The following is an 18,128-nucleotide window of genomic DNA, read 5'->3' on the forward strand; positions in this document are numbered from 1 at the left end:
TCCTAAGTATTTATAAAGATGGCTTAAGGAGAATAATTGTTACCTTGTATTTATCCTTTTGATAAGGTATAAAGAGAAATTTTAAACTAGTTTAAGAGAAATTTAAGAGAATTTAATTAATCTCATGCTTACTTTTGTTAGATTTGCAACTATCATTTTTCACATTGCAGAATTTTTTAAATAAGGCCTTTTGTATTATGCTATGTATGTATTACAAAGACTACAGTAAACATTATCTAAGTGGAGGAAATGGAAGCATTCAGTCTGAAGTTAGGAATGAGAAAAGGATGTGCACTCTTGCTGCTTCTATTCCCACTGTCATGGAGACTGTAACCAGTGCACAGAGATCCAGTCAAAACTGAGGAAATAAAACCAATTATTGGAAGCTATTATTTACAGTGAGAATGCAAAAGGATATAGAAATTATTAATATGTTTATTAATAAAAGGGTGAATGCATATAAAATTAACATACAAAAGTCAGTTGCATTTCCATAGAACAACAGTAAATAATTAAAGGAATTGTCAGAAAATATAAAATACCTAGCAACAGATCTAAGAAATCATGATCAAGATTTCTTTAGAGAAAACTTCAAAATTTTATTATGAGATAATTGTTGTTTTGTTGTTTAGCTACTAAGTCATGTCCGATTCTTTTTGTGACCCCGTGGACTGTAGCCTGCCAGGCTCCTCTGTGCATGGGATTTCCCAGGCAAAAATACTGAAGTGGGTTGCCATTTCCTTCTCCGGAGGATCTTCCCAACCTAGGGATCAAACCCACATCTCCTGCAATGGCAGGTGGATTCTTTACCACTGAGTCACTAGGGAAGCCCATTATGAGAACACCTAGATAGATGGAGAGGTATATCATGTTCTTTATTATCAATAATATAAGATAGTGTTTTTTCCCAAATTGATATATAGGTTCAGTGAAATTCCAAACTCCCAAAAAGAATTTTCAATAAATATGATAATATGATTCTGAACAGGAAAAGGAGGATAATTTATAGAAGAGGAACAGCAATGAGAAACTGACCTTATCAGCTATTAGGACTTATTATGAAGAAATAGTTATGAGATATTGGGGTTTATTATGAAGAAGTACTAATTAAGTAGTATTGTGGTAACAATCGGAGAAGGCAATGGCACCCCACTACAGTACTCTTGCCTGGAAAATCCCATGGACAGAGGAGCCTGGTAGGCTGCAGTCCATGAGGTCGCTAAGAGTTGGACATGACTGAGCGACTTCACTTTCACTTTTCACTTTCATGCATTGGAGAAAGAAATGGCAACCCACTCCAGTGTTCTTGCCTGGAGAGTCCCAGGGATGGGGGAGCCTGGTGGGCTGCCATCTATGGGGTCGCACAGAGTCGGACACGACTGAAGCTACTTAGCAGCAGCAGCAGTGGTAACAATAGACTAAATGACCAGTAGAGTAAAACTGAGAGCCCAGAAACAGACTTATGAAAATATGAAACTTCAGCAAATGACAGTGGTAGCATATCAGATCAAGAGAAAGGGAGGAAATATTGATAGCAGATAAATGAAGCTGAGGAAAGTTGGATTCCCTGCCTCTCGCCATATATAAAAATCAGCTTTCAAATGCCTTAGATTTCAGTGTAGATGAATACTTTAAAAATTCTTAGTATAAAAGAAAAATCTAAATATATATATTTATATATATAAACCTCTTAGTATAAAATGTTGGTAGATAGATTTTAGTCCTTGGTTTCTATAAAAAGATAAGACATGAAGTGTTTTCTATAAAACAGTTGATAAATTTGATGACATTTAAAATTTCAGTTTATTGTGTTTTTCAGTTCTATTGAATTTTGCTTGGTTCTTTTTCTATAGTTTCAAGTACTCTGCTGAACTCTCAGTATTATCTTTAACTCCTTAAATATATTAAATATAGTGATTTTAAGTCATGTATCTGAAAACTTAATTATTTGGAATGTTTATAGTCTGTTTCTATATGTTGTTTTTCTTGTCTTAAAAAAAAAATTGCCTTGTCTCTTATGCCAGGACTTCCCTGGTGGCTCAGAGGTAAAGAATCCACCTGCAATGCAGGAGACCTGGGTTCAGTCCCTGAATTGGGGAGATCCCCTGGAGAAGGGAATGGCTACCACTCCAGTATTGTTGCTTGGAGAACCCACGGACAGAGGAGCCTGGCGGGCACAGTCCATGGGATCAAAAAGAGTCAGACATGACTGAGCCACTAACACTTTCACTTTCACGTCTTCTTGTGCCTGCTTATTTAAAATAGAGTACAGTATTCTGGCCTGGAGAATTCCATGGACTGTATAGTCCATGGGGTCACAAAAAATCAGACACGACTAAACAACTTTCACTTTCACCAGTCACCTTATACACAAAAGTTTTGAGGTCTAGGATATAATCTCCCTTCAGAAGGCTTTCTTGTGGTAGGTGGCTAGTCACACTAGAAGTCTGAGATCATCTAAAATTAGTGAATGATTTAGGTTATTTGATGCTGGGCATTTATCCCTGTGAGGTCTTTCCATCCAGTTCACCCTTACTCTGGGTTTAGCTTCTCAAGAGCCCCAGCCAAAACACTGGGCATTTATCAGATTCTCTATCTTTGGCAGACCCTGCACTCCTTTATTTTTCATCTATAGTCTTTTGAAAGCTCATCTCAATTTCTCATCCTCTTAGCTACTTCTAAATTGGCAAGATATACCTGGAAAACAAGAAGCCTCTTATCCTGAACTTACCTCTCTGGGTTTCTTTGATCCTGACTTATAATAAATAAATCTTTATTCCCATTCCTGGTTTGTTAACCAGTTTATTTTTCCTCCATGTACTATTTTTAAAGATTTTAAAGTTTTCTTGAGGTCTCATTTATATACAGTGGGATCCACCCAGATGTATGTAACACCACCATAGTCAAGATGAGAAATATTTCTACTACCTCCACTATTACTACAAAATGTCTTTGTCTACCTCCCAGTCAATTCCCTCTCCCCTCTCTGGCTCCAGTCAGCTCTTTGCTTTCTTTTGTCATCAATTAATCTTTTCTAGAATTTTCATACAAATGAAAGCATGTGGTATATATTTTATATCTGGTTCCTTTTGCTCATGTAATGTTTTTGAGATACATACATGTTTGTGTATATATTCATAGTTCTTTTATATTACATAGCTGTCACAGTTAGTTTATCCATTCACATAGGTTTGTTTTTAAACTTGTCAGAACACTTTTCTAATTTATTTTTGTGTGTATTGATTACTCATCTCAGGAATTGAGAAACAGTCTTAAACTGTAAATTTGTAATGTTTAAAAAAATTATTTTGATGAGGTGGATCTCTCATTGCCTACCTAATTGTGCCAGCAGAGATTGCTGTGGTACAGATGTTTGTAATGTTTGTATCATAACATTTGACCTTTTAGTTGTACAGATATGTTTTTGTAGGCTCTTTGTAGGCTTAAGAATGCTGACAGTGGAATAATTTTTAATATCATGATAGCTACTGAGTATAGTTTACATAAAAACGTCAAAAATACATTATCATTTTTATTATTGCTAACTGTGAGAATAAAGAATTTGGGTTTTAACCGTTTTCAAATTTTGTATTTCAAGTTTCAATGCTTTTTGAAAAATAAAATTGTCATATAATTTAATATATGTATTTCTTGCTTTTTATAAACATGGCTGTTAGTTATAGTTGATTGCTACACCTCATAGTATTCTTTGAAAAGGCAGTTATATTTTCCTTTGGAACTAGATTTATTTTATTTTATTTTTTTTATTTTTTATTATTATTATTTTTTTTAGATTTATTTTAAATAGCAGTTTAACAGACTGTCATTATATTCTGTCATAAAACGTGTTTAAAAAAATTTTTTTTCAGAACTGTAAAATCTTCCTGCTGTGGGTTTTTTGTTGTTGTTTTTTTTTTTTTTTTTGAGGAAAGTTAAGTTTGCACATAAAATTTCTTAAGGAAATTAGCTGATTTAACTCATCTAGTATCCTCTTGGTATTTGATCCCTAAAATATTGATCTAAATTTTAGTAAATATTCCTATGTATGTCATTTTTATGCAACACATATGTAAAATTCTGTAATAGGGTTCAGTTTTTTTAAGAGCATAGGCTCTGGATTCAGTGGCCTGAGTTTGAATTCTTCTCTGCCACTTCTTAGCTGTGAAACATTAGATATGTAATTTCATTTCTTTAAAATCAGTTCCTCATCTGTAAAATGGAGTAATTCTTATGCAGATTTTGGAGATAATTTGCAGAGTCCTTAATGTATGACTGAACTAAATACGTATTTGTTAAATTAGTGAATGAATGCCTAATCTCTGTTGTATAAAACCTACAACCATTTTTTGTGAAAATTTGATTTATGCAACTTTGAGGTTCTGCTTTAAATACCAGATAACTGGGATAGTTACTCCCTGACCATGGTCATTACTTATGAATTATGATGGATAGTGAAATATATGATGAAAAGCATAAAAGGCTGGCTTGAGATTGTGTACCATTGTATTTTTGTTAGTACAGATTTAGATGCTCCTTACTAAAGGTTATTGGCTGTATTGGGCAGGGAGGAGGACTTAACAGGGCTTTAGTTCTATGTGACTATTCTATATTCTTATTTTTTTTTAAATGTACTGTTCAGTCCCTGAACAACAGCTGCTTGATATTGAAGATTGTGACCTCAACGTGGTGAGATTATGTTTTCAAGTTTTTCTCCCTGATGAACATGGTAATTTGACAACTGCTCTACCTCCTGTTGTCTCCAACCCAATTTATGACAACCGTAAGTAATTTGTTTTTCTTGTATTTGTAGCCTTGACTTTTTATTTTATTATTTATTTGGCCACTCTGGGTTTTTGTTGCTGCACGGGCTTTTCTCTAGCTGGAGAGAGTGGGGGCTGCTTCTTTGAGGTGCGCAGGCTTCTCTTTGTGGTGACTTCTCTTGTTGTGGAGCACAGGCTCTAGGGCACTGGCTCAGTGGTTGCAGCACTCGGGCTCAGTAGTTGTGGTGCACAGGCTTCATTGCCCTGCATCATGTGGAATCTTCCCAGCCTAGGATCGGACCCACGTCCCCTGAATTGGCAGGCAGATTCCTAACCATTGGACCACCAGGGAAGTCCCAGTGTTAGCTTTTTAAAAAATTTTAAAGTATTTTGGCAATTAAAAAAAAACGAGTATGTTCATTATGGGAAAATTCAAACATTATGGAGTAGATGTTATCTATGTAAAGTAGATAACAAGCAGAGTAAACCTCCTATAATCTCATTCTCCAAAGATATTTCATCAGTTTCTTCTTACTATATATACAACAAATACCTCATCATCATCATCATTCATACCATCTATGTTTTTGGCAACTTTTTGAAAAAATCATCACTGATTTTTTTTTTTTACTTTTTTTTCCCTCTTAGAAACATATCTTGAACCTCTTTCCCTTTCAGGTACCTGATTCTTTTCAGTAGCTGCATATGATATAACTGTATCACACTTTTATAAATCATTAGCTTGGATAAGGAAATGGCAACCCACTCCAGTATTCTTGCCTGGAGAATCCCAGGGACGGGGGAGCCTGGTGGGCTGCTGTCTATGGGGTCGCACAGAGTTGGACACGACTGAAGAGACTTAGCAGCAGCAGCTTGTTACAAGGCATTTGGTTTGTTTCCCTCTCAATTTTTTTTTTTTCTTTAACAAATTGTATTGCATTAAATATATCCTATATGTGCCTATCTTGTGTAGATGTCCCTAGCATAAATTTGTAGAAGTAGAAATGTTGGCAAATGGTAAATTAAAGGATCTGGTTATTTATAGTTTTAAAGATTATGAAATTGCCCTCAAATATTTCTGTGTATGTATACTCTTACATATGTGCCCACCAGTGATGTATGACTATACCAGTTCTACATGCAAAAAGATAGTGGAACATAGAGTTATAAAGGTAAGGTAAATCAGACTGTCCTCATCATGGAGAGCTTTGAATGCCAGGGAATTATTGGAATAATGTTGACCAGATAATAGGAAGTATGAAAACTGCATTGCCATAGGGTTATGGTTATGATTTTATAAGTTCAATCTGATGAGAGTGTATGGGATGGATAGGAAAAATCCCAGTTTACAAGCAGGGAGATTTAATTAGAAGATGTGTTAACGTCTACAATTGAAATCATAAGGCTCTAAATAAACCAAGGCAATACCATTAAGAAAGGAAAGGGATAGATGTGGAAGATTAAGGTATTGAGTGTCCTTTGTTTATACACTAAAGCTTTTATTGCTATCTATCCTGTAAATTGTTTTCCTAAAATTTTCTATCAAAAAGGAATAAAATGTATTACTAAGGTTCAGTTCAATTCAGTCGCTTAGTTGTGTCCAAGGCAATACCATTAAGAAAGGAAAGGGATAGATGTGGAAGATTAAGGTATTGAGTGTCCTTTGTTTATACACTAAAGCTTTTATTGCTATCTATCCTGTAAATTGTTTTCCTAAAATTTTCTATCAAAAAGGAATAAAATGTATTACTAAGGTTCAGTTCAATTCAGTCGCTTAGTTGTGTCTGACTCTTTGCGACCCCATGGACTGCAGCACGCCAGGCCATCCTGTCCATCAGCAGCTCCCAGACTTTACTCAAAGTCATGTCCATTGAGTTGGTGATGCCATCAACCATCTCATCCTCTGTCGTCCCCTTCTCCTCCCACTTTCAATCTTTCTGAGCATCAGGGTCTTTTCCAAGGAATCAGTTTTTCACATCAGGTGGCCAAAGTATTGCAGTTTCAGTTTCAACATCAGTCCTTCCAGTGAATATTCAGGACTGATTTCCTTTAGGATGGACTGGTTAGATCTCCTTGCAGTCCAAGGGACTCTCAAGAGTCTTCTCCAACACCACAGTTCAAAAGCATCAATTCTTCTGTGCTCAGCTTTCTTCATAGTCCAACTCTCACATCTATATATGACTACTGGAAAAACCATAGTGATTTTGAGCATTACTTTGCTAGCATGTGAGATGAGTGCAATTGTGCGGTAGTTTGAGCATTCTTTGGCATTGCCTTTCTTTGGGATTGGAATGAAAACGGACCTTTTCCAGTCCTATGGCCACTGCTGAGTTTTTCAAATTTGCTGGCATATTGAGTGAAGCACTTTTACAGCATCATCTTTTAGGATTTGAAATAGTTCAACTGGAATTCCATCACCTCCACTAGCTTTGTTCATAGTGATGCTTCCTAAGGCCCACTTGACTTCACATTCCAGGATGTCTGGCTCTAGGTGAGTGATCACACCATTGTGATTATCTGGGTCGTGAAGATCTTTTTTTCTATAGTTATGTGTATTCTTGCCACCTCTTCTTAATATCTTCTCCTTCTGTTAGGTCCATACCATTTCTGTCCTTTATTGAGCCCATCTTTTCATGAAATGTTCCCTTGGTATTTCTGATTTTCTTGACGAGATCTCTAGCCTTTCCCATTCTATTGTTTTCCTGTATTTCTTTGCATTGATCACTGAGGAAGGCTTTCTTCTCTCTCCTTGCTATTCTTTGGAACTCTGCATTCAAATGCGTATATCTTTCCTTTTCTCCTTTGCCTTTCACTTCTCTTCTTTTCACAGTTATTTGTAAGGCCTCCTCAGACAACCATTTTTGCCTTTTTGCATTTCTTTTTCTTGGGGATGGTCTTGATCCCTGCCTCCTATACAGTGTCATGAACCTCCGTCCATAGTTCTTCAGGCACTCTAAGAGATCTAATCCTTTGAATCTATTTCTCACTTCCACTGTATAATTGTGAGGGTTTGATTTAGGTCATACCTGAATGGTCTAGTAGTCTTTCCTGTTTTCTTCAATTTAAGTCTGAATTTGGCAATAAGGAGTTCATGATCTGAGCCACAGTCAGCTCCTGGTCTCATTTTTGCTGACTGTATAGAGCTTCTCCATCTTTGGCTGCAAAGAGTATAATCAGTCTGATTTTGGTATTGATCAGCTGGTGATGTCCACGTGTGGAGTCTTGTGTTGTTGGAAGAGGGTGTTTTCTATGACCAGTGCGTTCTCTTGGCAAAACTCTATTAGCCTTTGCCCTGCTTCATTCTGTTCTAAGGTCAAATATGCCTGTTACTCCAGGTGTTTCTTGACTTCCTACTTTTGCATTCTAGTCCTCTATAATGAAAAGGACATCTTTTTTGTATGTTAGTTCTAGAAGGTCTTGTAGGTCTTCATAGAACCATGCAACTTCAGCTTCTCCAGCATTACTGGTTGGGGCATAGACTTAGATTACTGCGATATTGAATGAATTGCCTTGGAAACAAACAGATCATTCTGTCATTTTTGAGATTGCATCCAAGTACTGCATTTCATCCTCTTTTGTTCACTGTGATGGCTCCTCCATTTCTTCTTGCCCACAGTATTAGATATAATGGTCATCTGAGTTAAATTCACCCATTCTAGTCCATTTTAGTTTGCTGATTCCTAAAATGTTGATGTTCACTCTTGCCATCTCCTGTTTCACAACTTCCAATTTGCCTTGATTCATGGACCTAACATTCCAGGCTCCTATGGAGTATTGCTCTTTACAGCATCGGACTTTACTTCCATCACCAGTCACATCCACAGCTGGGTGTTGTTTTTGCTGTGACTCCGTCTCTTCATTCTTTCTGGAGTTATTTCTCTACTGATCTCCAGTAGCATATTGGGCACCTGCCGACCTGGAGAGTTCATCTGTCAGTGTCCTATCTTTTTGCCTTTTCATATTGTTCATGGGGTTCTCAAGGCAAGAATACTGAAGTGGTTTGCTATTTCTTTCTCCAGTGGACCACGTTTTGTCAGAACTCTCCACCATGACCCACCCGTCTTGGGTGGCCCTATACGGTGTGTCTCATAGTTTGATTGCGTTAGACAAGGCTGTTGGTGCAGCACACCTGGGTATGGCATAAACCCTCTTGGAGGAGCTCACCATTAAAACTCCACCATGGAGCCACCAGAACTTACACAGGACTGGGGAAACAGAATCTTGAGGGCACAAACAGAACCTTGTGCACACCAGGACCCAGGAGAAAGGAGCAGTGACCCTACAAGAGATTGACCCAGACTTGCCCCTGAGTGTCCAGAAGTCTCTGGCGAAGGTGTGGGTCAGCGGTGGCATGCTGCAGGGTTGGGGCACTGAGTGTAGCAGTGCGTTCATCGGACCTGTTGAAGGAGGTCCCCATTATCTTCATTGCCTCCACCATAGTTTGGCCCCAAGTGAATAACAGAAAGGGAACACAGCCTCACCCATCAACGGAAAATTGGATTGGAGATTTACTGAGCCTGGCCCTGCCCATCAGAACAGACCCAGTTTCTCCCTCAGTCAGTCTTTCCCATCAGGAAGCTTCCATAAGCCTCTTGTCCTTCTCCATCAGAGGGCAGACAGACTGAAAACCACAGTCACAGAAAACTAACCAGTCTGATCAAATGGACCACAGCCTTGTCTAACTCAATTACTAAGGTAGCAACCCATTAAAAAGAAATCCTTTGTATTTAGGTGCTCCTAATACTGCAGAATTAAGGATTTGTCGTGTAAACAAGAACTGTGGAAGTGTCAAAGGTGGAGATGAAATATTTCTACTCTGTGACAAAGTTCAGAAAGGTATTTTTTGGGGTTTTTTTGTTTGTTTGTTTCATTGAATTCAGAATATATTTTAAATTGATTGGTACATTTTACTTTGTGTTCGAATTATTTGTCTTTGTAATCACTAGACGACATAGAAGTTCGGTTTGTGTTGAATGACTGGGAAGCAAAAGGTGTCTTTTCACAAGCTGATGTACACCGTCAAGTAGCCATTGTTTTCAAGACTCCACCATACTGCAAAGCCATAACAGAACCGGTAACAGTAAAGATGCAGTTGCGGCGACCTTCTGATCAGGAAGTTAGTGAATCTATGGATTTTAGATACCTGCCAGATGAAAAGGGTATGACCTTTTGTGTTAATGTTTTATATGTTTCTTAGTCCTGCTAAGAATATTGTCTTGTAAGATATATTAGAATACAGTCATGTAATTTATTCACAATTTTCTTTTCCTTAAAGTTTTTTGTTGATTTTTGCCTCATCTTTGTGCTCTTTGAATCTCTTTCTTAGGAAAGGAATCTAGAATAATTTCAACATATCTAAACTGTTTATTAGAATTTGTTTTATATTTGAGATTCTGTTTTGGTCCTTATTGTGCCCTCTTGATAGATGGCAAACTTGCCACTCAGAAAGTGGTCTCCATCTTGGTCCTAATCTGCCCTTAGCCCATTAATTGACCATGGGTTAACCTGTAGTTATTATAATAAAACAAGATGAATATTATAAACTATTTTTTACTAAGAGAAAAATGCCCTTTATTACTGACTTGGGACATACTTTGTGACCCCTAGAAATCCATGTTATGTACATTTATTTAAAGCATTTTCTATGTAGGAATAAAACATCTATATATGTGTTAAAGGAGAGGAAGCATACTCATTGATGATTCACACATTTTCCTGATTTCTTTCTAACCAGACACATATGGAAATAAAGCAAAGAAACAAAAAACAAATCTGCTTTTCCACAAACTGTGGCAGGATTGTGGTAAGAATATTTTGGTTTGATTGGTATTTTAAGTAAATTTGGTTTTGGGTTGTTTTTTTTTTTTAATTCAGTTTTTCAAATTTTAACTGGTATACTGTTGTTTTTCAAATTACATTTAATAATGGAAAAAATTTATCACAGGAGTTAATTTTCCTGAAAGACCTAGACCTAGTCCCCTAGGACCAACTGGAGAAGGAAGATTCATCAAAAAAGGTATTTTATGCCCCATAGAGTATTCCTTGTGATCAGAGAGACCAGTGTTTTGCACAATATACTAGAATTCTATTTTTAATAATGAAAACTGAGTCTTTGATTTATTCCATTCCTACATATTTTTTTCATGCTATGAATATTGAATGAATTGATCTCAGCTTCTGAAAGTCCTGTTAGCAACTCTGATTATGTTTTGGGATTTATTGTTTGAGAAATTACATTTCATTCTTATGGTGGTAATTGTACTAATTACAGTATGTCATGAAAGAAATGGTTTAGATCTGGTCAATTACCTATATTTATTTATAAAGTTTTACTAGAACACAGCTCATTTGATTGCATATTGTTTATGGCTCTTTTCTTGTACTATTATTGCTGCAGAGTTAAGAAGTTCCAGTAGAGGCTGCATGGTGCACAAAACCTAAAATATTTACTATCTGGCTTTTTATGGAAAAAAAGTTGCCAATTTCTGGTTTAGATCGTTATCCAGGGTTAATTAGAAGTCTTTTTTTTTCTTTTTAATGTTCTTAAATCAGTGCTTCTTCTTGGTTTAATATGTACAGCAGTCATATAATATGTAATTAAATATACTACTACATTTTTTTATGAAAATTTTATAGAACATTAGTGTGAGTTATATCATAATATGGCTTAGAAATTTATGTAGATTTCTCAATCATCCTTAATGTTTCCTCCATCCCTCCATTTTCTCCTGAAAGAAGAGAATATGAAATGATTTTGAATATTTAGAGGCCCATTAAGTGAAATTCTGACATTTTATCTTTCACGTTTCAAAAATACCTTTATAAGGCCTCAGAAGCTAGATTTCCACATTTAACAGAAATGAAATTTTCTGTGCCAAAATAACTTACCAAATTATTTTATATGCATTTGTAAAACAGTATTATGGAATTCAGTTTTGGACTTATGTAATAATTATCTCCTATTTAACATTTTTATTTGAAGTGTTACATTGATTTCCTTGAAAATTTTTTGAGTGTTTATGTAATTTTAATTTAGAATTTTGTTCATTTCAGTTTTGTAAAAATACATTTCCTTCCCACAGAACCAAACTTGTTTTCTCATGGTGCAGTTTTTCCAGAAACTTCCAGACCTGTTTCAAGTCAAGCAGAATCCTACTATTCCTCCTCTGCGTCCATCTCAAGTACATTGTCACATCCTGCTTCAGCCATGCTACCAATGGGTACTCAGTCTTCTTCAGGCTGGTCATCAATCGCCCACCCCACCTCACGCTCAGTCAATACAAATTCACTGAGTGGTTTTTCAACAGGGACACTTTCCTCTAATTCACAAGTTATCCCACCATTCCTGGAAATGAGTGATCTGAATGCTTCTAATGCTTGCCTTTATAACAATACTAATGACATAGGTAGAATGGAAGCATCATCCGTATCACCAGCTGACTTATATAGTATTTCTGATGCCAGCATGCTGTCTAACTGCCCTGTGAACATGATAACGCCCAGTAATGACAGCATGAGGGAGACCGATAATCCGAGACTTGTGAGCATGAATCTTGAAAATCCTTCCTGTAATTCAGTGTTAGACGCAAGAGACTTGAGACAGCTCCATCAGATGTCTTCTTCCAGTATGTCAACAGTCACCAGTTCTAGTACTACTGCTTTTGCTGCACAGTCAGAGGCATTTGAGGGATCTGACTTTAATTGTGCAGATAACAGTATGATAAATGAGGCAGGACCATCAAACAGTACAAATGCAAACAGTCATGGTTTTGGTCCAAATAGTCAGTATTCAGGTATTGGAGCTATGCAAAATGAACAATTGAGTGATTCTTTTTCGTTTGAATTTTTTTAAGTTAACTTGTAAGATATAAATGGTGATTCAAGAATTAAATCCCATTAAAGGTAACTATTTTGATGCTACCTTTATAAATGTAACATTTTACGTTTCCTTGACTGAGGCTATACCACATTCATAGACCCTTTGACCCTTGAACAACATAGGTTTGAACCTATGGTCTCCTTATACACAGATTTTCTTTACTATGTCACAGGTGGAGCGTAGTTGAATTCATGGATGCAAAACCGTGGAGACAGTGCGCCAACTATACAGTTTTTTTTTTAATTGGAATATAATTGCTTTACAATGTTGTGTTACTCCAGATTTTTCACTGTATGGTGTGTGAGTACCCCAACCCCCATGTTGTTCAGCTGTACTTATAACCAGGTATGTAAGGAGTTCCTGTAACAGGCAATCTTGCCTTGGGAACTTCTTGTTTTGCTTAAACAGAAGAATGATATTTGCTTTTAAGCAAATTTAAGGTAAAACCTGTAATGGCTATGCCATTGGAAAAATTAATTCCTTTATTTTTGGGGACCCCTAAAATAAACCCCAAGGTGACCCCTAAGGGGTTTTCTGAGGATTTTTAGAGTTGCTAAGATTTACATGTAACTCAAACTTCCTTTAAAATGCTGATTGAACAGAATGCAGTAAACTTTCAAGTAAGCTTTCAGGCTATGGGAGTTCTCTACATTTTGTACTGTTTAGATCCATACATTTAAAATTGCTTGACGTTAGCTTTACAGTTGAGTTCAGTCGCTCAGTCGTGTCCAACTCTTTGTGACCCCATGGACTGCAGCACGCCAGGCTTCCCTGTCCCACACCAACTTCTGGAGCTTACTCAAACTCACATCCATCACGTCAGTGATGCCGTCTAACCATCTCATCCTCTTGTCGGCCCTTTCTCTTCCTGCCTTCAATCTTCCCCAGTTTCAGGGTCTTTTCTAATGAGTAAGTTCTTTGCATCAGGTGGCCAATATATGGGAGTTTCAGCTTCAGCATCAGTCCTTCCAATGAACATTCAGGACTGATTTCCTTTAGGATTGACTGAGTTGGATCTCCTTGCAGTCCAAGGGACTCTCAAGAGTCTTCTCCAACACCACAATTCAAAAGCATCAGTTCTTCGGCACTCAGCTTTCTTCATAGTCCAGCTCTCACATCCGTACATGACTGTTGGAAGAACCATAGCTTTGACTAGACAGACCTTTGTTGGCAAAGTAATGTCTCTGCTGTTTAATATGCTGTCTAGGTTGATCATAGCTTTCCTTCCAAGGAGCAAGTGTCTTTTAATTTCATGACCGCAGTCACCATCTTCAGTGATTTTGAAGTCCAAGAAAATAAAGTCTGTCATTGTTTCCCCATCTATTTGCCGTAAATTTGTCCGTAACACTTATCATGATCTGACTTTTGTTTGTTTGTTTATATTTGTTTTCCTATACTAGAATATAAGCTTTGTGAGGGCAAAGTTTTGTGTTTTTGTTGAATCCTGCATTTGTAGAACTGTGTCTGCGTCATATTAAACAGTAAGTATTGAGCATTCAAAGTATTACTAATAGAACTTTGGTTTTTGAAAGAAAGAATAGCTTTAATTATTAAATGTTGATGATTTTTATAGTTCATGTGACATTTCAGTCTGTTTCATGTGACATTCAGTTTATTATATCAGAATCATATATATCAGAATCAATCATTCAGGTTGATGATTAATAACTACTTTGCTTTCAAAACTATTTGCAAGCAAAGTAATTCCAGCGACAAAATGACTGTAGAATTTGGACAGTAATCTTAATTGTGATGCTAAGTAATTTACTAAAGACCTAGTTTATTTTACAACTAGACCCTGCAATTGTTGAGCATATTCCTAGCTAGAAACAATGTCTTTTCATTTATATAGGGGCTTCCCTGGTAGCTCAGCTGGTAAAGAATCTGCCTGCAATGCAGGAGACCCTGGTTTAATTCCTGGGTCGGGAAGATCCCCTGGAGAAGTGCATGGCAACCCACTCCAGTATTCTTGCCTGGAGAATCCCCATGGACAGAGGAGCCTGGTGGGCTACAGTCCATGGGGTCGGAAAAAGTAGGACGTAACTGAATGACTAAGCATAGCACAGTATCCAACCAAACCATAAATTTACTGGAATGATTAAAAACTAGTCAATTTTATCAAAATTAGGAATGTGCAAATGTCATAAAAATTAAAAATCTGGGTTGAGTGATACTAGGAAATGAGAAGGGAGAGCAAGATAAGAGTGTGGGTCAGTATAGTTTGAGAAGCAATAAAGATACCTAACTCACTAATATTTCTGAGTTATGATTTCAGAATGACATACTTTTATTATACAACTGTAAAAATCATAAGCATATACTTTAGTAGAACGTACCAGAAAAAACCTGAAGGCATAATTTCTTTCCTGTTCAAAATATGAACCCAGGATATCTCCAGACAGTAGCTTAGAAATGATGAACTTTTTTTTAAATACAGAATCCTATAGTTTTGTATTAACTTGCACTTATCAGCTTAAACACTGTTAGGATAGCTAAATGGATATTTTAAATTAAACAACCAACTTGTTCTGCAGGTTTTTTCTTGTCTAAGTGGAAGTAAGGTCCTGCTATGTTTGTATTCAGAGTATTTCCAAAGGTTTTTTTATTTTTCAGGTGCTATTTATTGGTCATAAATTTTATTTTATAATTTAAAAAAACTTGCAGCTTCTTTTCTCTAAATGTGGTTATACTTTCATCTGTTCTTCTATCACCCCACTTTCAGTTTTGAGGAAAAAAGGACCTCTTGCTTTGTTAGCTCTTCTTATATAGCAGATCCCTCCTTTTCTCTCCCATCTTGTGTCTGTATCCTCATGTAACACTTAGTGCTTTTCTTGTATCAACACAGTAAATGTTTTCTCTCGCTTAAAAGAGCAAGAATAAACCCTTTTCCCACTGCCGTCATGCTCCCTCCCTTCACGTCCAGCACATCCAGCTGTATGAAGTGCGTTCAGCCTGTTTCCTCACTTCCCAGTCATTCTTTAGCTTGTCAGGCTTTCTCTTTTCTCCTCCTATTTTCTTAGGATATTCTGGGAAGTAACCAGACACCTTCCTTTGTCAAATCTAGTGTCTTCTTACCAGCCCTCACTCCACTCGACCTATTCATAACCTGTCCTCTTGACCATTCCCTCCTAGGGTACTCCTCTCTGAGGTTGACTTTAGTTCCAAAGTCTCGATCCCAGCGCTCGGTTGGTGCTATTTTTTCCCCTGGTTAAGCTCAAGAGCGTCCAGAAGAAAGCTTCAGCTTTCTCTCAAGAACTGGCTGCTCCTGTCACATTCTCGACTTTCATTAATGGCATTACCATGTACCCTGCCACTGAAGATATTTAATAGAAACCTCGGAATCATATTTTATTCTTTTTTGTCCTCACACTGAGAGAGTTATCAAGTCTTTTTGAATCTGCCTTCTAAAAAACTCTCTTGCATTTGTCCCTGCTTCACTCCTGCTTCATTCTTAGTTTAGGCCTTCATTCTTCTTCCCTCACAAGAGTCTTTTCCATTATTGCTCCAGTTAAAAAAGAATTCCCCATACTTCCAATCCAGTATTAAGTAGTTAGCATTCCTTGAAAAACAAACAAACAAAAACCTCTCTCAGGTCACTAGGCCTCCATGCCTTTGACATGTTATCCACTGTGCCTCTGCTCTTCACAGCCATAGCAAATGGCCTTTGAGAGCTGTGTGATGTTTATGTCCTGCGTCCCTAGCCGAGGCTCAGCTTTGCACATGTCCCCACTGCAGACCTCCTCGCACTGAATTATACACTTACATAGTTTATCTCATTCACCGTTGGGACTCCATCACTTAACACAGTCCCTAGCTGGTGCTAAATAAATGGCAATATTAAGAGAGGGAAAGAATGAAACTGACATATATATGATTATAAAAAATGTGGACAAGTGTATCATTTTTAAAGAGGAAGGTATTTAATCTGGTAGTAAAAGCAGTGATTACCAGACTTGTGAAATACTTTACCCTCTGCCTCCTATAGTGTTGAGAGTATTAGGTAGAAATTTTACAGTTCTTAGGATAACTGTCTTGTGTCTCTGAACTTACTCCTCTCTGTGTGGCAGGTTTAATCTCACCTTTGGTGCATTCCCTCAGCACATTCCCCTTGCACAGAAACTCCAGTATTCATGTAACCAATCACATTTTTTTTTTTTTGTAATTTATTTAAAAAAATTTTTTTATTATTATTTTTTACTTTACTTTATTTTTTACTTTACAATATTTTTGTATTGGTTTTGCCATACAGCAACATGCATCCGCCACCCAATCACATTTTTGAATGTCTAATGTGCAAAGCACCATGTTAGGGGCTAGAAATGACATAGAGGTGAATGAGACAACAGACTTGCTCTCAAAGATGTCAGTCTTTTTCTTTTGAGGGATAACATACAGTAAAGTGCATAAAGTAGGCTAATTTAAAATTTACAGCTTGGTGAATTTTTACATATGTAAATAATCATTTCTACATCCCCAGAAGTATTCTTCCTGCCCCTTGCCAGGAAAAAACCTCAAAACCACTATCTGATTTCTGTCATCAGAACCTACTCTGTAATTGGCATTCAGCACTGGTAGCTGGGCTTCCCTACTCAAAGTTGTATTTGTGCTAAGTACAAAGTTGTACTTAGTGAACAACAAACAGCTGGGTTATTTCTAACCTAATGCTTCAGAAAAACAAACTATGCCGTCCATGTTAAGAGAGACTTAGAATTGGTGATCCAGGGTGCCTAGTAGTCCCAAATAATTTCTTCTATCATAAATTGATTTATTGAGGGCTCTTAAAAAATTACTGTGTGGTGTTAAATAACAGAAATGGAAAGAGTAATTTTCAGTCAGGACATCTGGGTTTGAGTCTTCAGCTCTGCCACTTAGAAGTTATTTTGCAGATGGCACTTCCTATGGGCCTAGCTCTTCAGATATAAAACACGTGGTTTCCAGCCTACTTAACTCATAAGGTGTGTTGTATTAAGTAAAATAATGCATAAGAAGCACTGTAAACTGTATAGTACAAATCAAATATTGTAGTAAACCAACATATGCATATACCCTGTGGCCCTGATAATCTCCAATCCAGACACTTCTTCCAGTTCACAGAGTGACAAATCACTGTGGGTTAGATTCTTTAGTAAGAACCCTGAGATGACTTTCTCTTTAGAATGACTAGCTATTGTCCAGGCCAGGTCTGGAGGACTTTCATTTGGCCATATCCTTTCCAGAACATTTCCTATTGTATACTGAAGATAAGGTCAATTAATGACTTCCAGTTCTCAAATCCTAACTCTTAATTTCTTTGCCAAAATTGACTACAAGTTGCGAGTATTATGACTATATTCCTAAAAAGGAGTCTCATCATAGTTAATGAAGTAGCCACTGAAAGATTTCTGATCTGTTTTGCTTCTGGAGATGGAGTATATGCTTTTTGCATTGCATGTAACAGAAAATTTCATGCTTTTTACATAATAAGCCCAGATGTGGGCAGCGAATCAGAG

At 36.9% G+C, this 18,128-nt stretch overlaps 1 protein-coding gene across 1 annotated transcript in view; it reads left to right on the forward strand.

Annotated features, from left to right (window-relative positions):
* Positions 1-17,506, forward strand: part of REL (REL proto-oncogene, NF-kB subunit) — a 41,444-nt gene extending 23,938 nt beyond the window's left edge. The window contains exons 5-10 of the mRNA XM_055540196.1: positions 4,640-4,780; positions 9,492-9,596; positions 9,707-9,919; positions 10,495-10,563; positions 10,705-10,776; positions 11,843-17,506. Coding sequence (XP_055396171.1) covers positions 4,640-4,780; positions 9,492-9,596; positions 9,707-9,919; positions 10,495-10,563; positions 10,705-10,776; positions 11,843-12,612 — 1,370 coding nt within the window. The 3' untranslated portion in view covers positions 12,613-17,506. The remainder of the gene's footprint in view (positions 1-4,639; positions 4,781-9,491; positions 9,597-9,706; positions 9,920-10,494; positions 10,564-10,704; positions 10,777-11,842) is intronic.
* The last annotated feature ends 622 nt before the right edge of the window (positions 17,507-18,128 follow it).

Source organism: Bubalus kerabau, chromosome 11 (assembly GCF_029407905.1).
Source record: "Bubalus kerabau isolate K-KA32 ecotype Philippines breed swamp buffalo chromosome 11, PCC_UOA_SB_1v2, whole genome shotgun sequence".
Classification (NCBI taxonomy): domain Eukaryota; kingdom Metazoa; phylum Chordata; class Mammalia; order Artiodactyla; family Bovidae; genus Bubalus; species Bubalus kerabau.